At 38.5% G+C, this 17,561-nt stretch overlaps 1 protein-coding gene across 1 annotated transcript in view; it reads right to left on the bottom strand.

The window, feature by feature from the left end:
• Positions 1-17,516, bottom strand: part of ELAVL4 (ELAV like RNA binding protein 4) — a 62,551-nt gene extending 45,035 nt beyond the window's left edge. Inside the window, exon 1 of the mRNA XM_010165210.1 lies at positions 17,227-17,516. Within this exon, the coding sequence (XP_010163512.1) occupies positions 17,227-17,250 (24 nt within the window). The 5' untranslated portion in view covers positions 17,251-17,516. The remainder of the gene's footprint in view (positions 1-17,226) is intronic.
• Positions 17,517-17,561: the final 45 nt, after the last annotated feature.

Genomic DNA, 17,561 nt, shown 5'->3' with positions numbered 1-17,561 from the left:
GAAGACTCAAGAGTCAATGATGCAAACTGCTGCCCCAGGCAAGAGACTCCACTGCCCAGGGACAGGGACAAGGACAATCAGAGGGAGAACTGAGGGCTGTAGACACCACACACTCTGAACCTTGTGCTCATCCGAACCTGTAATTGTTATAATTACTCAAGACTTAATTTGCTTTCTTTTTTAAATCCAGGGAGGTACATGTTGTGACAAATTAGGCCTGTAATTCAGAAGGATAAGGAGACGTACACCAAAGGGGTGTCTATTCTAAAATTCACTGCATGAGGGTGGCTCAGACTCTAAACAGGTTCTGTTCTGTTCAATTCTATTTTTTTTTATTTTAATTGAAATGCCTCAGTGTTAGTTTATTGCCTCATTTCCAAAATAACCCTCTTTTTTATCAACAGAAATAAGTTTTGAACTACCATAATTTTTTGTTATCAAGCCCACGAATAGCTACTTGGTTTAACAATTATTAAATAAAAAGAAGGCTTGACACATTGTGCTCAACAGAAAGGCCTTAAACCACACAGCAGAATAGTTTTGAAAATAAACTCCACAAAAATAGTGACTTTTTGAAAGAAATCAGTACATCCAAACCAGAATCCCCCTCGCAATTTTACCAGGCACAGGGCACCAAGCACTGCTTACATCCCCTGTCGAGCTGTACCAGCCCCGTACACTCCTCCTTCAGGACTTTCCTTTTTACCCAGTATCAGCCATACTTTAATTTTTTCAATCTGAATTCATACACATATTTACTCACATGTACTACTAAATGCTTCAGATGCTGCTAAATCTTTTCTGCCGAGGATTCCAGCTGGAAGAGCATCCTTTGATCTCCACATCCCTGTAAACCCCAGCAGCAAACACCAGCCCTAGGCTTTGCTAACAGCCAGCTGTGGGGTCAGGGTTTTGCACCCCAAGACTAATGCACTTCAGTTGAGCACAGTGTGCTCATACACACTGTATATGCATCAACTTGATTAAAATCAGGGGGGAAAAAATTCCAGTCCTAATAATAAGACATTGTCTCAAGATGCATGAAGCAGCTGATACTGTTAACTGCAGCTTTTCACATAAATTTAAATCATCTGACCATATCCTTTCTAACATAAAAAACCCAAAGTCAAGTGCAATTTTAGGGACTGATCCTGCCCTTCTAAAGCCAACAGGAATACCACACCATTGGTTTCAGTTACAGCAGAAGCAGCACTTCAGCACAATGCACTGAGGAAGGTACATCATCTATGATTAGCAACAGACACAAAAGCTATCTATAGTTCCCCACAATAAACAATAGCCCTGGATCTTTTAAAATCTGTGAAAGAAAACAAAATTCAAATCTGGCTGGTGTCCTACTTAAAGCATTTTGCAAAGTCTTTTTAGTTACATTTTCAGCATGCTTATCTTCCATACCAAGCAAATAAACATAATTCAACTCAGATATTTAACACATTCAGAACATTAAGAGTAAGGTGCTCTGTGAAAGTCTGTTCTTGAACAAGTATAGTTCCTCATATAATACTTCATCAAAATCAAAATCTTGGCATATAACTAATGCTGCACCAGGTGCCAGGTTTTCTTCCTAGTTACTCTCACTCAAGTCCAATTAGGTTGCTGATTTTTCAATAGCAGAAAAAAAAAAAAATCAAGACACTTGTTTGCCCTTCAAATTATTGCAAAGTTGTAGGTTACTGAAAATCGATTTGGTATAATAAAAAAATGAGATAATGGATACAGAGAAGTGCTGAAGAACTGCTAAAACCATTTCTGATAAAGTATTTCAGATGTATTTTTTTTCTGAATAATTTTAAGTTTCCATTTACAGAGTGATTTCTGTAAAAAAAAAGCAGTTACGTACCAGAGCTTGCATTCAAAACTCTTACAGGCACAAAGGAATAACACTTATTTTAGATGTACATACTGATTCACATCATTAATAAAGACTTAAATTATTAATGGTGACAAAAAGGTAAGTCCCAGCTCTCCTTTCCAAACATTCTGTCCTCTCCCCCAACATGTCTGAAGCTCAAATCCACTGTTAAAGGGTTCAACGTGCATGCACTGGGACATTTATTGTTGATGACTGTTTAATATTAAGAAGTTGTTGATCCTATATCAGTCAACACATTATGTAAGAGCAATATTACTTATTCAAAGAATAGACTTCAACGTGCCATTTGCTATTTTTTTCCCCTCTACTAACATTTAGATTTTAACTCAATACCTGTATCACAATATGAACATCTTTGAAATAGATACTCTAGTTTCCTGGGCACACAGTTTTCATAATTTTTAATTACTGGTAATACTTTTTTTTAAACCCAAGTAGTACTGAGCTATAATTCAATTCTACAAAAATATTAAAGGCAGCTATAACTCGGCCTTTAACTCATCAAGGGTTTATTTGCACACGGGCAAAATAAATGTAAAACATCCAACAGTCACTTAAACCCAACGTTCAATATTTTAAACAAAATATATTCTTATCCCTTGAAGATCAGTATTACACCTCTACACATTCCACTTAAAATTAGCAACATCTTTATGCTTTTGTAGATCTTCTCTGACCCAAATTAGGTAGCTACTAAAGGTCTTGAAATATTACAGTGCAAACGTCATGTGTGATGACATTCACATGCTACTGGTATAAAGAGGCATTTTGTTTTGGAGGTGGGTTTTTCTGGCAACAACTCGCCAGACTCCAATACTGCAACACCATGTTCTATATACAGCATAACAGTATCTTTGAAGAATAAACTGCAGTTACTGTTGATAGACACTGATAATTTAGCCACCAAGAATTTGAATATTCTATCTTTATAACCCTGGAAATACTGTCACAAATTGTATTTTTTAAGACTGCGATGTAAGTTAAAGGCAACTCACATTTCAAATTCTGGATGTATTTCATCAGACTGCTTTTAAAATGACTTCTTGGTGTACTACTCTTCTCAGTATGGTAACATATCAGCAAAGTATGAGGTATTTTAGTTTGACAGGTCTCACAAAGAAATGCTTTGCTGCTCAGGAATAGAGCATAAGCTTTGCCAGTGTTTTGCAAAACACTGCTACCAAAAGGCTTGGTAGAATCTCTCCTACAAAATATCAGCCACAAATATTCATTATAGCAACTCTTACATTATAAATAACGTTTCAGAAATACTTCTGTCATAACCCCATATTTTTTACAATTAAATTAATTTCAATTTATTCCTGGTGAAATATTAGCTCCAACAATAATGCAAAGAATACTTGTGTGTATAAACACAACTATTACAATGCTTAAACAAGTTAGAGTAACTGACATTAATCTTCAGTTATTACAGTAAATATGTGACATCCATCTACCATTACAAAGCACAGTTAATGAATCATTTAGAAAACTACCCACAGACTGATTAAGACAGTCTCATCTCCCTACTGCATGTAGAAACAATAGCCAGTGGCTCTATAGATGTACATATACATACTTTATATTTACAAAATTTGTTCTCAGCAGCCTAAAAGGTCTGCATATTTAACTGAAAGACTGTCACATACATAGACACCAAAAGAAGCTTGTCTTCAGCAAATAGTTGCTTTAGAATCCATTCTTGTTCCCTGAATTACATATACTCCACTGCCCATGCTCCACAATAAACAGAAATTAACTTGATACATACGGGGGAAAAAAAAAATCAGTAACAGTTAAGAATCTTAAGAATAAATATTATTTAAAGGCACTAAAGAAGTGTTTTAAATGTACCACAAGCAATCCTTTCGTAAGAAATCAAAATCTGAAAAACACCTCAAAAAACTATGAAGAATTTGTGCAGACAGATCCATTTTAAGGACTCAAGTCAAAAAAGTTATCTATGAATAATGAACTGTTCACAGCACCTAAATGCCAAGAAAAATGATCATGGTAAATTACACCTCATGAAAAATTCATGAGGTCTAATTTTATATTATTTCTAAGTGTTCATTAATGAACAAACTCAGAACATTCTCCCACAAAAAAGAATTTAGATAAATAATGCAAAGCTCTTACTTTATCTAAAAAAGCTCTTTAATTAGCATTGCAAGTTGTTTGCTTTTACAAGTGAAAACAAATGGTGCCATGGCAGAGGTCCCACAGCCATCTCCTGCACAAGGATGACAAAAGCAAAAACAAACAAAACCTCTCAAAGAAAATAAATGTAGATTCACACACAGGTTCTCCTTCTATAATGAGAAAGAGGCTTTAACTCCCAGCATATCTGCTTTTTTGAATGGAAGCCAGCACGGCACAAGTTTCTGGCCCACAAGAACTTTTCTGCAGGTGAGAAAAGCCCAATTTACAGGAGCAGCCTGACTGATGCAGCCACAGCCCTCCCATCTGCTGATCTCTACGAACAGCTACACCAAAGGCAGAAGGTTGGTCCATAGGTATGGAATGGAACATACAAACACACCCAAGACCAGGTCCCTCAGCCCTGGACCAGCAGCTGCATGCCCTCACCCCACTTTAGATGCAGCCACTGCTACTCCCTTCAGGGGCAGTAAGCACATCTCTACATTTTTGCAGAATGAGGCACTGGATCATAAAGTCTTCAGGATAGATCATGTCTTCTTCCCATAGGAATGTTAAAAAAAAATAAAAAGAAATAATACTTTAAGTATTCATTGGTTCAAAACCACAACTCCAGCCAGGGAGAGAAGCTGGTGCACCTGAACTTCACGTACGTATTACATGGGCTTCTTTCTCAAGTGACCTTAGAGACAAACGATGCTCTGTGTGCAGTTCCAGTACAGATTTTCTTCTCTGTAACACAACTGTCAAGTTTCACTGTCAATTACATTTTTATTAAAGCTTATGTACTGCACAACTAGACTTGCTATTATTTACCTAATAAATACATCATGAACACGAAATAAAGGAGGAAAACAAAGCTTTTGAGTAAATCTGCCTGGAGGCAAATCCAATATCCCAGAAACAAATCATTATCTAACCCTCCATATTTTGACATGTTCCCCACTCATATGTACTTTTACATGCTCCATCTTTACCTTCCTCTGAGTAAGAGTAATATTTAATATTTTAAATATAGATAGAGCTGGAAGTCTCAGCGCAGAAAGCTAGCAGTCTCCAGCTCTCATGGCAGGGATATAGTCTTCTTACAAAATCTCAGATTCAGAGTGCGCTACACTCAGGTTGAAATAGCATTTAAACATTTTCAGCAAGTTCACATTTATGGATGCCACAATAATTGTACAAAGCACACAAATGATCCAAACGGAGAAGACAAACACATTCATTTTAAGAGGCAAGCTTCAGCTCAAATAAAGGAGAAAATTATTTTCTTTAATAGCTAAATTTATCCAGATCTAGTCCATTATAGGCTTTTGCATGAATATGCTAAACCAAAATATTCTGTCCCCAATCTGCAGTGAAATGAATACAAAGTTTACTGGCAATATTACTTGTTATCATAGCAGTGCCTGAAGGATACAGCTCGTATCAGCACCAAGTTGTGCTAGATGCTGTATAAATGGGTAGTAAGGGCAGGGGCTGCCACTGTACCAACACAGTGACAAAAAAACAGAAAGGCAAAACCTGTTATTTTTATTCCAAGTCTTACAGAAGGGAAGTATCAAACCAGAGGAAAGTATCTAGGCAAACTGCTGAAGTTACACAGTAAGCTGTGACAGCTCCATAACACAACACCATATCCTCAAACCTGGCCCAGTGATAAGGTCACTGCTCCTAACAGCTTTTTCAAAAAGCAAAGCAGCATTACCATGTACCAAACTGCTGGTTTTTTTTTCTTTTGATAGTCTCAGATAAATGTGTCTTCTGTTCCCATGAAGTGTGGACTCTACAGTTTTATATTTTATTTCAAATACGAAAGGGAATGCGTGGGAAAAGGAGACACCAAAATAAGTCACAACCTTTTTAATGCCAGTAACTGCTAACATATCTGTAGCCACTCTCAGAGCTACACATCCAATAACCACACACAAGGCATCACATCACATACTTCATAGGGTCTCTTACTCTTCCCGCAGGTACTGAGGGGAAGAGAAATTGGAGGAAAACTACAATTAGCATACATACAACTCAGTACTCCCCAAAGCCTGGAGGACTGCAGAGTGGTCAAGCACTCCATGCACAGCGATTTCTGGGAAGGACAATCCAAGTGCTGCACTGCACATTTGTAAGGACAAAAACATTCTTCCAGAATCAGAATATAGTTATAGCTCTATCACACGTATTACCTCAACTCACAGTATCTGAGGTTCCTTATGAACTTCTACTGGCTTCATTTTCAATAGCTGTTTCCAGCTGTTTCACCTTTTGGGATGACTACAGAGAAACTACACAGGTTTGAAGCCTCATAAGCATTTGCCTCTATTCTTCAAACAAATGTTCTCCAAACATTTATGAAAATCTACAGCAAACACGCTCAACAGCACTAATGAAAGTGTAAGTGGGGAAAACTAGTGGAATAGGTGATGGTCACAGAAGTTTCCTACTACCCCTGTATCAGTGTCATCCTTTTCATTACAACAACCTGACATCTACAACACCAAACAGCTATCCCTTTTATTTAGACTGTTTTCACCAGAATTTGCTTGTAATAATTTCTGCCATTAAATGTGATTTACATATGAAGATAAGGGAGAATCAGTCTTAATTTCACAGCATTCAAACACCACTTTGGAACACAGCTTTCGAGTGCTGAAACTGAAAACACCCGGAAAGGAAAATGGATTCCTCCCCAGTCTATTAGATGGGTTACACAATTAGCTCAGATTAAAAACCCTTGCAACTCCTTGTGCCCCACACACCATGGGCTGTAACAAAGGCCAGTAGCAGGCAGGTGTCCTCCTTCTGTGCCAGGACATGGCCACCCACATCCCTGGGGGTCACCAGCCGCCTCTGATCAAAAGTCTGTATAGTTTTTAAACCCAAAGGTAACACAGTTGGGCTCTGCCTTATGAAGGAACATCTATTTCCTCTTCAGTCACCCTTCTACTTCTGCCAAATTTGTACCATACAATCCTGCACCTACAGTTTTACAAGGTCTTTATTTTATTTATTTAATCTCATAATTCTGAATTGCTTCTTATTCCCTCTTGGTTTTTCATCTGGATCTACTACTGGTTCTTTCAAGATGCATATGAAGGCTCAATGAGTCTGGAAAAAGAAACAACCTCAACAAAACAATGAGATCTTTGATGCTCCAAGACAAAATTTGATGGTAACATCCTCTTTTATTAGATTTTATTAGGTAGATACCACAAAGACAAGAGGTCTCCCACCGACTGCCTTGTCCCTCTTGAAAAAGGGAGAGGGACTGACAAAACCCAAATTTAAAATCTGTGCTAGCAGGCTGATAAACAAATAGCCACCACCAAAAACATTAAGTATATGAGGCAAACCCTGAAGACTGGAGGGAGTTTCTCAAAAGCCTGGATACTAGATAATAAAAACAAAACAAGAGCATGGTAGAGACCAACATCTGAGACAGATTCTCAGTCTAAAGGACACAGAGCTGAAAGACACACGGAAATTAAAGGAAATTGAGAAAGTTTTTATATTTTTTATTACTTTCTGAATTTTAATTTTAGCTCAGTTTTGTTTTGTAATCACTAACTGCTTGTTTAGCTTAATGACTATATTACTGAGTTATGTATTGCTAATCTATAACTGAATTACACTACTGGTTTAGGAATATATATGTTGCACGATGTACTGACGCACAGATTCCCATGGGGACATACATGTTCATCTAAGCAGCAGACAGCTGCAAGTCTTCAGCTGTTGTAGACCTGTCACAATTCCACTTTATTTTTCCCCTTTAAGAAAATAATCTAGAATCATCTGCAACCCAAGAGTTTAGACAGTAAAAGCTGTACTACAAGCCTTGCTGAAGCCTGAAAACATCTACTTACCAGAAAACAAAGCAAAGCAAAGACAGAGCAGGCTCTCTGTGAAGCCTTGGAACATCCAAACCCCCACCACTTATTTCTGCTGAAGTTCTAGAAACAAAAGCTACCATTTTCAGAAGCCCTTAAGCAATTTAAGATTCATTAATGTTCACTGCAATGGGATTTCAGCTCCTAAGCTGCAAATTCTTCTTCTGAAAATGCTGCCCATACATTTTTCATGCAAAGATGGGCTTATATTAGGCCACAGTGTATGGCTTAGCAAAATGCACAGCACAACCAAGATATTTCAAGGCTCTGTCCTCAACAAGACCTTAATGAAGACAACACTGGTAAATGCAATTAGGAATACTACTAATCAACACGTGTACATCTCAACTGCTGGCAACAGCATCTCTATGGATACTGCTGCTTGCAGGTCTAAGAGATAAACCCTGAAATAGGACGCAGTTGAACATCACAATTTTCTGCCTCCATCATTAGAAATGTTAGCTTACTGCAAAGCAACAACACGTTTCTCTTCACACATGAGCTGAATTAGTAATAAAGAAGAAATTTACAGCTTTTTCTACAATTCACCTGTAAGCCTACAGCCTTGTACCACACTAATATTGCTTATGGAAATAATCTTTTCATGAAATACAAGCATTTTTTCCTTCTGTAACATACCTATGGTAGATAAAGTTACAATGAATTACTCCAAAATAATATGGCCAACACTATCTTAAACATCATGAACAGATAAAAGGTGAAGACTTGAGAAATTTCTGGTGGAAAAAATGATCAGAAGTGATCTTCTAGTATAAAGAGACAGTTGTTTACTCTTGATAGTATCACAAGAGAGATTTCTACTTAAACAAGATTAAGTTTTCATATACTGTATGGGATAAACATCTCAATAATACTTAAATTCATTCTCATACATAAAGGCATTATGCTAAGCTCAAAAGACCCCTTACTGTAGATTAGTAATATATTATTCATCAATAAAGGACAATAACAAGTAGATATGCATGTACCTGTCAAAGGTCAGGCTAACAGATCCTAATGGTTTATTCTGGACATAAAGTTTATTTATCTCTGTACTAAGAAAGGTAAATGTGCCACAAGCTAAATCAAACATCCTCCTTATTCCAATTACTAAGATGCCTCCTACAATTTCCAAAAGAAATCATACTCAAATGCATCAAATTCTTATTCAAATAAATGAACATATTCTGAACACCAAAAAAATAAAAATCCTTTAAAACTCATCTTAAAAAAAAGTGAGCAGACTTAATGGATAACAGGCTCCTGTTTACCATATAATTCTGCTAACGCACCTGACAGCAGCCCTGCTGACCTCAGCCCCTGCTCAGGTACAGGGGCTTGCGACAAGGTGGGACACAGGACATCCCAGCTGTCCTGACTCAAACCCAGACATTACATTTTGCTTAGATGTCAGTAGGCAACCAGAAAATTGGCAGCATTATTACAGACTACTAGGCAGAAATGTCCTAACAGCCTAAACACATAAGAACAGCTTACTGAGTATTAAAGTCAAAATAACCAAGTTACTGTCCTTTCTCTATTGGCCAGCTTTCCCTTAGAATCCTCAGCAGTCACAGGCAGCCTCTACTCAGAGCTGGGTCTACTCCACCTGTGTTTCACCTCAGAGAAGACAGCGGTGACAGAAGTGACATTATATCATTATTACAATGAATATTATCACCTAAGCATCCCTGACCACTGGGGCATTCAGCCTAGGTATCCTGGTCCAGACTGGTGTTGAAACACGGGAGAACATGGCCTCTGCAGCAGCTGAAAAGCTTCCTGGTAACCACAAAGAACATCACAAAAACGATGTTCATTTTTGCATACAGCAAAGACTAATGATGGAAATTAAACACAACAATTTCTACCCCAGTGAGCATCTACATTTGTGAACACTTCTTTTCAGTAGTTGGGTAATGACAAGTACAGACAATAAAAAAGGTACTAAAAATATACTACTCTTTTTCCTGGATTAGTGTGTCTACAGTTAAATATAAACTGTGCTCTATAAATTATCAAACACAATGTCAAATTCTGAAGTGCACTCCGGAATATCTCACAGAGCACATGAAATACAGAATGATAATTTTGTCCTGGCCCAGTTAGTCTAAAGAACAATATGCTACTGTGCTAGATCATGGAGCCAGTTCCCATCAACAGTGACACTAAAAATGGCCACAGCCACCACCGTAGTTACGCATTGAATTTTTCAGGACCCTCTGCATCAAGCAAAGAGATTAATTCCCTGAACAGCTGCTCTCACAGGAAGGGAATCGACAGCAACATTGCCACAGTATAGCTGGCACACACATATTAGGAAGAATTTCCAGCATTCACGCTTTCTGCTAAAAATCAACTTCCCCCTACTCATCTACTGCCAGTAACTTCATTTGGAACAAAGATAAACAGGGAGCGGTATTAGAACTATTTTTATTTAAGGAGCATTTGTTTACATGCATTATTACTTCCATGGTGTCGTGACTGTGCCTTCTGCTCTACAGAAATAACAGGATGAGTCTTTTCCCTCAAGTTCTTCTGCACATAGTAAAGGAAAAAGTCACTGACCACCATTCAAAGATCAAGAATGACCCACAGAAGATGAATACTGGTACGGCAATTAACAGTCACCTTCATAAACCCTTCAATCAGGTAAAAAAAACCCCAAACATCTCTGATCCCAAATAGAGAATACGTTAACACTTCACCAGTGTGGCGACTTAAACATGGCTTGTTTCATGCTGTTGAGTCGTGAATTTTGTATTATCTAACACGAAATTGCTGATGGCTATGGAAGTCTACATGTCAGCTGACAAGGATTGAGAAAAGGCACAGCCTCCTTCCCAGATTAGCATCTGACTCAGTAAGAAGGTTAGTTAGCATTTTCCCTGTTTGGTTTCCTACAGCCCTCTCAAACCAGAACTAATATTCCCCACACCTTAAGCACATCATAGACATCAAGAGTTTAAATTAATCCACATAAACAAAAAAAATCCCCAATGCAAAATCTTCCAAGTTTAGTCTAGCAATAATAATTTTTTGAAGTCACAAACATCAGTTTCGCTTTTAATAATGGTAGAGAAACATGGACATCTGGCAAGTGTCCTGATCTGTATTGCGAGAGACAAGGGGACAGAGTTGGCTCCTGGAATTCCACGTCCTTGCTGGGCGATTAGCCACGCCATTACAAGAGGAGTCAGAGCTACTCTAAATCATAAATTGTGACTATTGTTGTCTTTGCTAATTTTTCCAGTGTGCAATAATGAAAAATCAGTAAGGGGAAGAAAAACAAGGACGAGCTTCCTTCACCCCTCACACCCCTACAAAAAGCTTTTAAACAGCATTCAACCTGGGAATAAACACTTCCCAGCGCTCAGAAAAAACAATCGGCTACTCCAAATGAGCGCGCATGCAATGACAGGCCAACACACAGGGCCCAAGCGCAGTGGGGTTACCTGCTCCAGCAGCGATCTTTTGGTCTCTACATGGAGGGTCAGATGGGATGTTCTCACCCAACGTCCCTCAGGAAGCGAAAACCAGAGGAAGCTGTTCGGTTTTCCTTCCACGGCTCTGCGAATGCACCCAGGCACGCAGCAGAGCGGCTGGATCTGAAGGACTTAGGCTACTGGAAAGGCTCCAGTGGCACCACTGCCCTCTGCCCACACCGAAAATCACTTACATGGACAGAGATGCATTACGCATGGAACCTTCTTGAAGCGTCGCGAATGACAGAACCACTTCCCATAGTCATTTGTGTCTGTTCTGAAACAAAAATTCATTATCATATATCGCCTTTGCCTCCAAGACTTCAGGTTGCTCAGAAGCCAAATACGCTACTGCTGCAATTCTAAAAAATACTGGCGCACAGCTCCAGATTGGGAAAAACACCAACCGCAACATATAAAAGCTTTTATAGCAATAAAAAAATATTTTAATATTAAAATAATAAAATAAATTTAAGTAAGTTTTTTTGGTTAAGAATTCAAGGACATATAATTCCCCATCACAACAGCATCACTGACGCAATTGCGTGTGCCTTAGCAACAAAGGCGTACTACAGAAATTCTATATACATCTTGACTCTAAATATTGCCAAAGCCAGACCTGTATTTTACTGTGGAACTAAACCATATCCAGAAAGGATGCACAAAGGTTTAGCTACCTCCCTTTTTTTAATTAATCTTTTTTTCTTACTATTCTGTCTTCTCATCCTGTTTAATTAAGGATTCCTAACTGGTTCACAGCATTTCCTGACTTTTACAGATTTTTCGCTCATTGAGGTGAAAGTCCTCACATAAGACACAATCAAGGGTAGAACAATAGGTAAGACAGACTCTCAGCTTCCTCATTACTTTTTGGGGCCCAAAAGACATGATAATACATTAGGAGCTCCAAAACAGTTTGGGAAAACATGGATTATCATTACAGATAATAAAGATAACCTAACACTGGGTTCTATTGAGCTAATTCTTAACAGACTAATGCAAGCAATGTAAATGCTACAAATAAGACAATGTCAGGTAGCTGTGAAAATTAATTGCATGCTTCTTAATCTGAAAGTATTTCATTTCTAACACTGATGTTCCAATGCTAATGCAAACTGTCTGAATACTTAAATAAACAACAAACAAAAGGTCTCATCTTCAGTGTCCCAAGCTACCATCCAAAACTGGTTATAATTAAAGGTGTGAACGCCGAAGTAAGTAACAAACCTGCAAAGTCAAGGTTCTGAGAAATTAATGGGCATCACACCACGGCACCAGTTCAAATTTATCACTCATTATCTCCCCAACTAGCACAGTGCTGTTTCACATATTTGTGCCTCCTTCTCTTTCCTCCAAGACTTTTCTGCCTTTTCTAGATGGCTAATTTTAAACAATTACTGCCTCTAACACATTTGAGACCTTTTTTCTTCCTCCATTCTTCTTCATGCTGTAAAACTAGTGACCTACAAAAAGCCCCCTGCACCTAAAATATTCCCATATCTTAGGAAGTAAAGATTGATCATTGGGGGGAAAAAGCAAGCAAGCAAGCAAACAGTCTTTGAATATCTGTTTCTCCAACATCTTCACTTCACATTATCTCGAACAGTTAAACACACTCAAATGCAAAGGCTAAGGCAAGGTATGGATCCCCACTAAATGCCAATTTTTTATTTTTTATTTTTTTTTTTTTACCAGGATTAAACCTGTTGTACTTGAACTGACGTGCTACCCTCATCTTTGCAAAATTCTGTAGAAAGTGAACATGTGCCTTCCTTTTAAAGTTACTTGGAAATAACTGGACATTTACACAAACAACTGGAAAGTATTACATTACACAAATGCCCTTTCCCTTCTCATACAAAACCCAGTGTTTTCCTTAACATCTATTCAAATAAGAAGGGAAGACACATGCATGAACACACACACAAAATACATGCACACCCTTCTCTTCATCCTACTCGGAAAGAAAAGGAGCAAGAGACGGAGAAGAGTGCAATGGAGGAGTGACTTTCCATCAGATTAGCAAATTTTTCAAGATCTGGCCTACCCTTTACACAGGTACCATGCTTTTTAACATAGTCGCACTTGCAAAAAGACTGTTTGCGCCCACTTCTCCCCAAAAACCCCAATGACATTGAAAAAATACTGCATTGCAGTATTTGCCAGTGCATCGGAGTGTATCCAGTCAGCTGTCCCACAGACAAATGTACATTTTAGTGTGTCCAGGCATGTAGAGTTGTCTAGTGGACACAGATTGCCAAAACAGACAAGTGGATTTGTCAACTTATCTGCATCTCTCTCCCTCTCGCTATAATATTCTCAGCCACTGCCCATTTCTTGCCTGGGGTGTGTGCTGAAATTATTTTGAAAGTGCAAGTTCCCAAAGAAAACAAAAATTCCCTGCCGGAAAACAGGACACAGTCACACTTTGTTTCTTTTGAAAAACCTTGGGGTGTAGAGTGGGTCTAGGTTATGTACCAACAGCATGATAATTATACACAGAAAATAACCTGCATTTAATTAGGATACTTTCAGCACACTAGGTAGGAAGGTTGAAGAAAAAAAAATCAGTGTAACCTAGAAGATATTATTTCTAAAAAAAATAATACATTAAATATACCTAAGATTAACACAACTGGATTTTCTTTTAGCAGAGTCACAATATTTAACAGGACCAAGTAAAGATTACGAAGACTATTCCAAACTCATTCAAATGGGATTTTTAAGTATACCCCTTCTAGCTCATTGTAACCATCCTTTGTCACAACAGCTCAGGCTCACTTTGAGAGAGCTCAAAAAGGTAAAATTAATAAAGAGGAAGAAAGCAAAGGAGGCAATGAAGCCAGTCAACAGTGGAGAGGCATCCCTGTATCTAACATGGGAACTTGATTAGTAGAGTACATGGGGACAGGATTTTAAACTGATGGCTGGTATTCACCTTGCATCAATAGCAAATTGTAAAATTTCATCCTTTCTGACTAGTAGTAGTTCACTAAGACAACAAATCTTAAAAAATTGTAGTATTTAAAGACAACTACATTTTCTCCACCTCTTTGTGTGAAGAGAAAGGTTTTAACATTTTAATCTTTCTTTACTACCCACAGCAGTCTGAATTAAATTTCACTAACTTAATAGCTGTTTTTCTATATGAGGATCCACAATGCAATCTTTTATATGCAAAAAGAAAATGTCACTATGTACATGCAGGCTGTATTCATCAATATAATCTTAAAACAAAGAAAAGAGGAAGATCGGAGCAGGAACACGTGTGCCATGAAACAAGGATTACATTATTTTTAAATCTTTGTAGAAACACCAAATTGTACAGAAAATGAAAATGTAACTACTAGCTGATGACTCTTAAAACAAACAATGCAGCTGTGTATAATAAAAGGCACCCTTATTTATTGTCTTGACTAAGTTAACGGATTTAGAACACAGTATCTCTGTTTTGGACAGAAGAAAAATTATTTTACTCTCACGTACAACTACAATGCATGTCAGAATACATCTCTCTGCACATGCACAGACTGTAAAATACAGAATTTTACATATGCACACACACCCTCAAGATTTTTCTCTCCTCTACACTGTAAAGCAGTGCAGTTTTCAGAGGGCCATCCAATTACTTCCTCACAGAAAGGACTGCAGCAGAAGCAATACTTAAAACAAAGCAAATTAAAAGGAGGATTTAATTTCTTTTTATTCATATTTAAACTAAGCACTACCATTCCTGTTTGAACTTGCATTTGAAGTTACCCTGTACCAGAAAAAGGAAGAAAGTAAAAATATTTGTAAAAATCTCAAGACAGAAAGAAAGGGGTGTTCTATATTCTTGCTTTCCTTCTCTTGTGCCTCCTGATGTGTGATAGATGAGTATTTTCTGGGCAACCACATTTTTTTTTTATCTTTTACACTACCGTCTATCACTTACCAGTCTACTACGCTTTTTTAACACTTCTGGCACCAAAAGCCTTGTTTAAAGATGCACTTCTGCTATTTCCCATTGTTGTTTGCCACTACAATAAGAGACTGTCACAATTAGCAAAATATTCAGCTGCAGTTTAAAAAGTAAAGTTGCCACAAGGAGCCTGACATTGGAAGTGGGTATCGCTCCAGCAGATAAGTAATAGATGGTGGCTAAAGGTGGGGCTGGAGATGAAGAGGAGAATAATCTCATTTTTTTTGTAAATTCCACTCAGCACATAAACCCTATGATATTGGTGAACTCACTCCCCTGAACTGATTATTCTGCCATATAACCATCTGATTTTGTAAAAATACCAATATCACTTAACACAAAATCACTGCTTCGGGTAAATTCATTCTACCTACTGTTCTCACAGGGACATTTGCTGGAAAATTCTAAGAAATGATTTGCAGAAGCTATCAGCTGTGGGAGTTCACTATTATACCTCTGTCAACTTCATTCAATATAATTTACATTTTTTTTTTATACTGCCTCACAGGATTCCTTGCAATTTTTTGCACATACAATTTCACAGCAGGGAGGGGGAAGGAAAAAAAAAGAGAAAGATAACCCTCTTTTGCAGAGGAGAAAGAACAGATGCTTAAAACCAGATTTCTAGAAATCACTGTAAGCCTGAGCCAGAAATGTAATTAACACCTATTTATAAAGAATAATTAAAGTTGTGACTGCCACAAAGAACAGCAGAGATAATCGAGGTAGCCCCTGGTTTGGGATTTTTTTTTTTTTAGATTTTTTTTTTTTCCACTGTTTGCAGTATTCCCACATGATTGCCACCTGCTCCCCCACTCAGCTTCCCCTATGCTCGTTTCCCCGGCAACCTTTCATTGGCTTTTCCTCCCAGCTATCGCTTTCAGTTCGGCTGCTCAGTCTAATCTTATTTGTTTTACACCCATCAAAACAAGCAGCTAGACAAAGACAATCCTGTAAGAATGGGAAAAGACCGTCGCTTTGTTTCCCTGGTTATAATAAATATCCGCAGCAAAAGTCTGCAAAACGTTAAATTAAGAAGAAAGGGGGGACACACACACGACACCCAGACCCCCCCCAGCATCCCGGGGGGCTGGCAGGAGGGACGGGTATTGTGCGGGTTCGGTCCCAGCCCCCACCCCGGGTCCCCTGCTCGGCACAGCCCAAAGTCCCCGGCAGTTGTATTCCATCATGCCATTTTGCACAATCTGTAAGGAAAAGCACAAAAGAGGGGACGAGACGAGCGCATCCAGGCTCCTCTGCCAGGAGAATATAGTCTAAAAATAGAAATACTATTTTTCACATAAATGGCTTTGACTTCTCCCGGCATTTCAAAAAAAGCACAAAACAACACGGCTTCCCCCCCTCCCAACCCCCACCCCGACACAAAAAACACACCCTTCCATCCACCCATCCCTCCATCCATCCTCTACAGCACCGGCTCCGTCAGAAACGCAATACCTGAATTTTAGAGGCGATTATTAGGTTTGTATTTAAGGCTGGTGTAATACAAACGGAGATTAAAAGGCATCATCGGCCGCCTGATCTGCCAGGCACATGCGGTACAATGACACCGTGACTGTCAGCAGAGACCATCCTCGCTCGACTGAAATGCAACGTTCAATGGAAATGCCGTGAAGTGCCATCGCAGTTACATACATTAAATAGATATATAGATATATATACACACACATAGGCATACATATCCCACAAAAAAATAAACAAGGCTCTCTAATTTTATTTTATGACTCACGATCCACCGCCCCGAACAAAAGAAATTCGCGAGGCACGCGAGAAGCGAGACAAAACCCCACGAGCAGGCTCTCCCCGTTCACTTACCATTTTCAAGCCATTCCACTCCATCTGTGATCACAAAGATGGACCCTTACAGCCCCTCACAGAGTCAAAAGCAAAAAGAGCGTTATGTAAAAGCTGACATTCCTTCTTACAGCGCTGCTGCCCAACGATGCAACAAAATCGACATATACTAGGCGCTGCAACACATACAAGCCTCCTCCTCTTTTTATGAGGTCATGACAGGAAACTCTTTGAAATACAATATGCAGCATTTACCGAAGCTCATATAAATCACCCTCTTTTAAAATTACCATACCTATTGCGCAGTCCACCAAAAGAAAATTACCAATCGAAGCTTTTTTCCCCCCCACCACCCA

This window comes from Antrostomus carolinensis, unplaced genomic scaffold, assembly GCF_000700745.2.
Source record: "Antrostomus carolinensis isolate BGI_N321 unplaced genomic scaffold, ASM70074v2 scaffold6700, whole genome shotgun sequence".
Lineage (NCBI taxonomy): Eukaryota > Metazoa > Chordata > Aves > Caprimulgiformes > Caprimulgidae > Antrostomus > Antrostomus carolinensis.
This window is presented reverse-complemented; position numbering and strand designations above follow the sequence as displayed.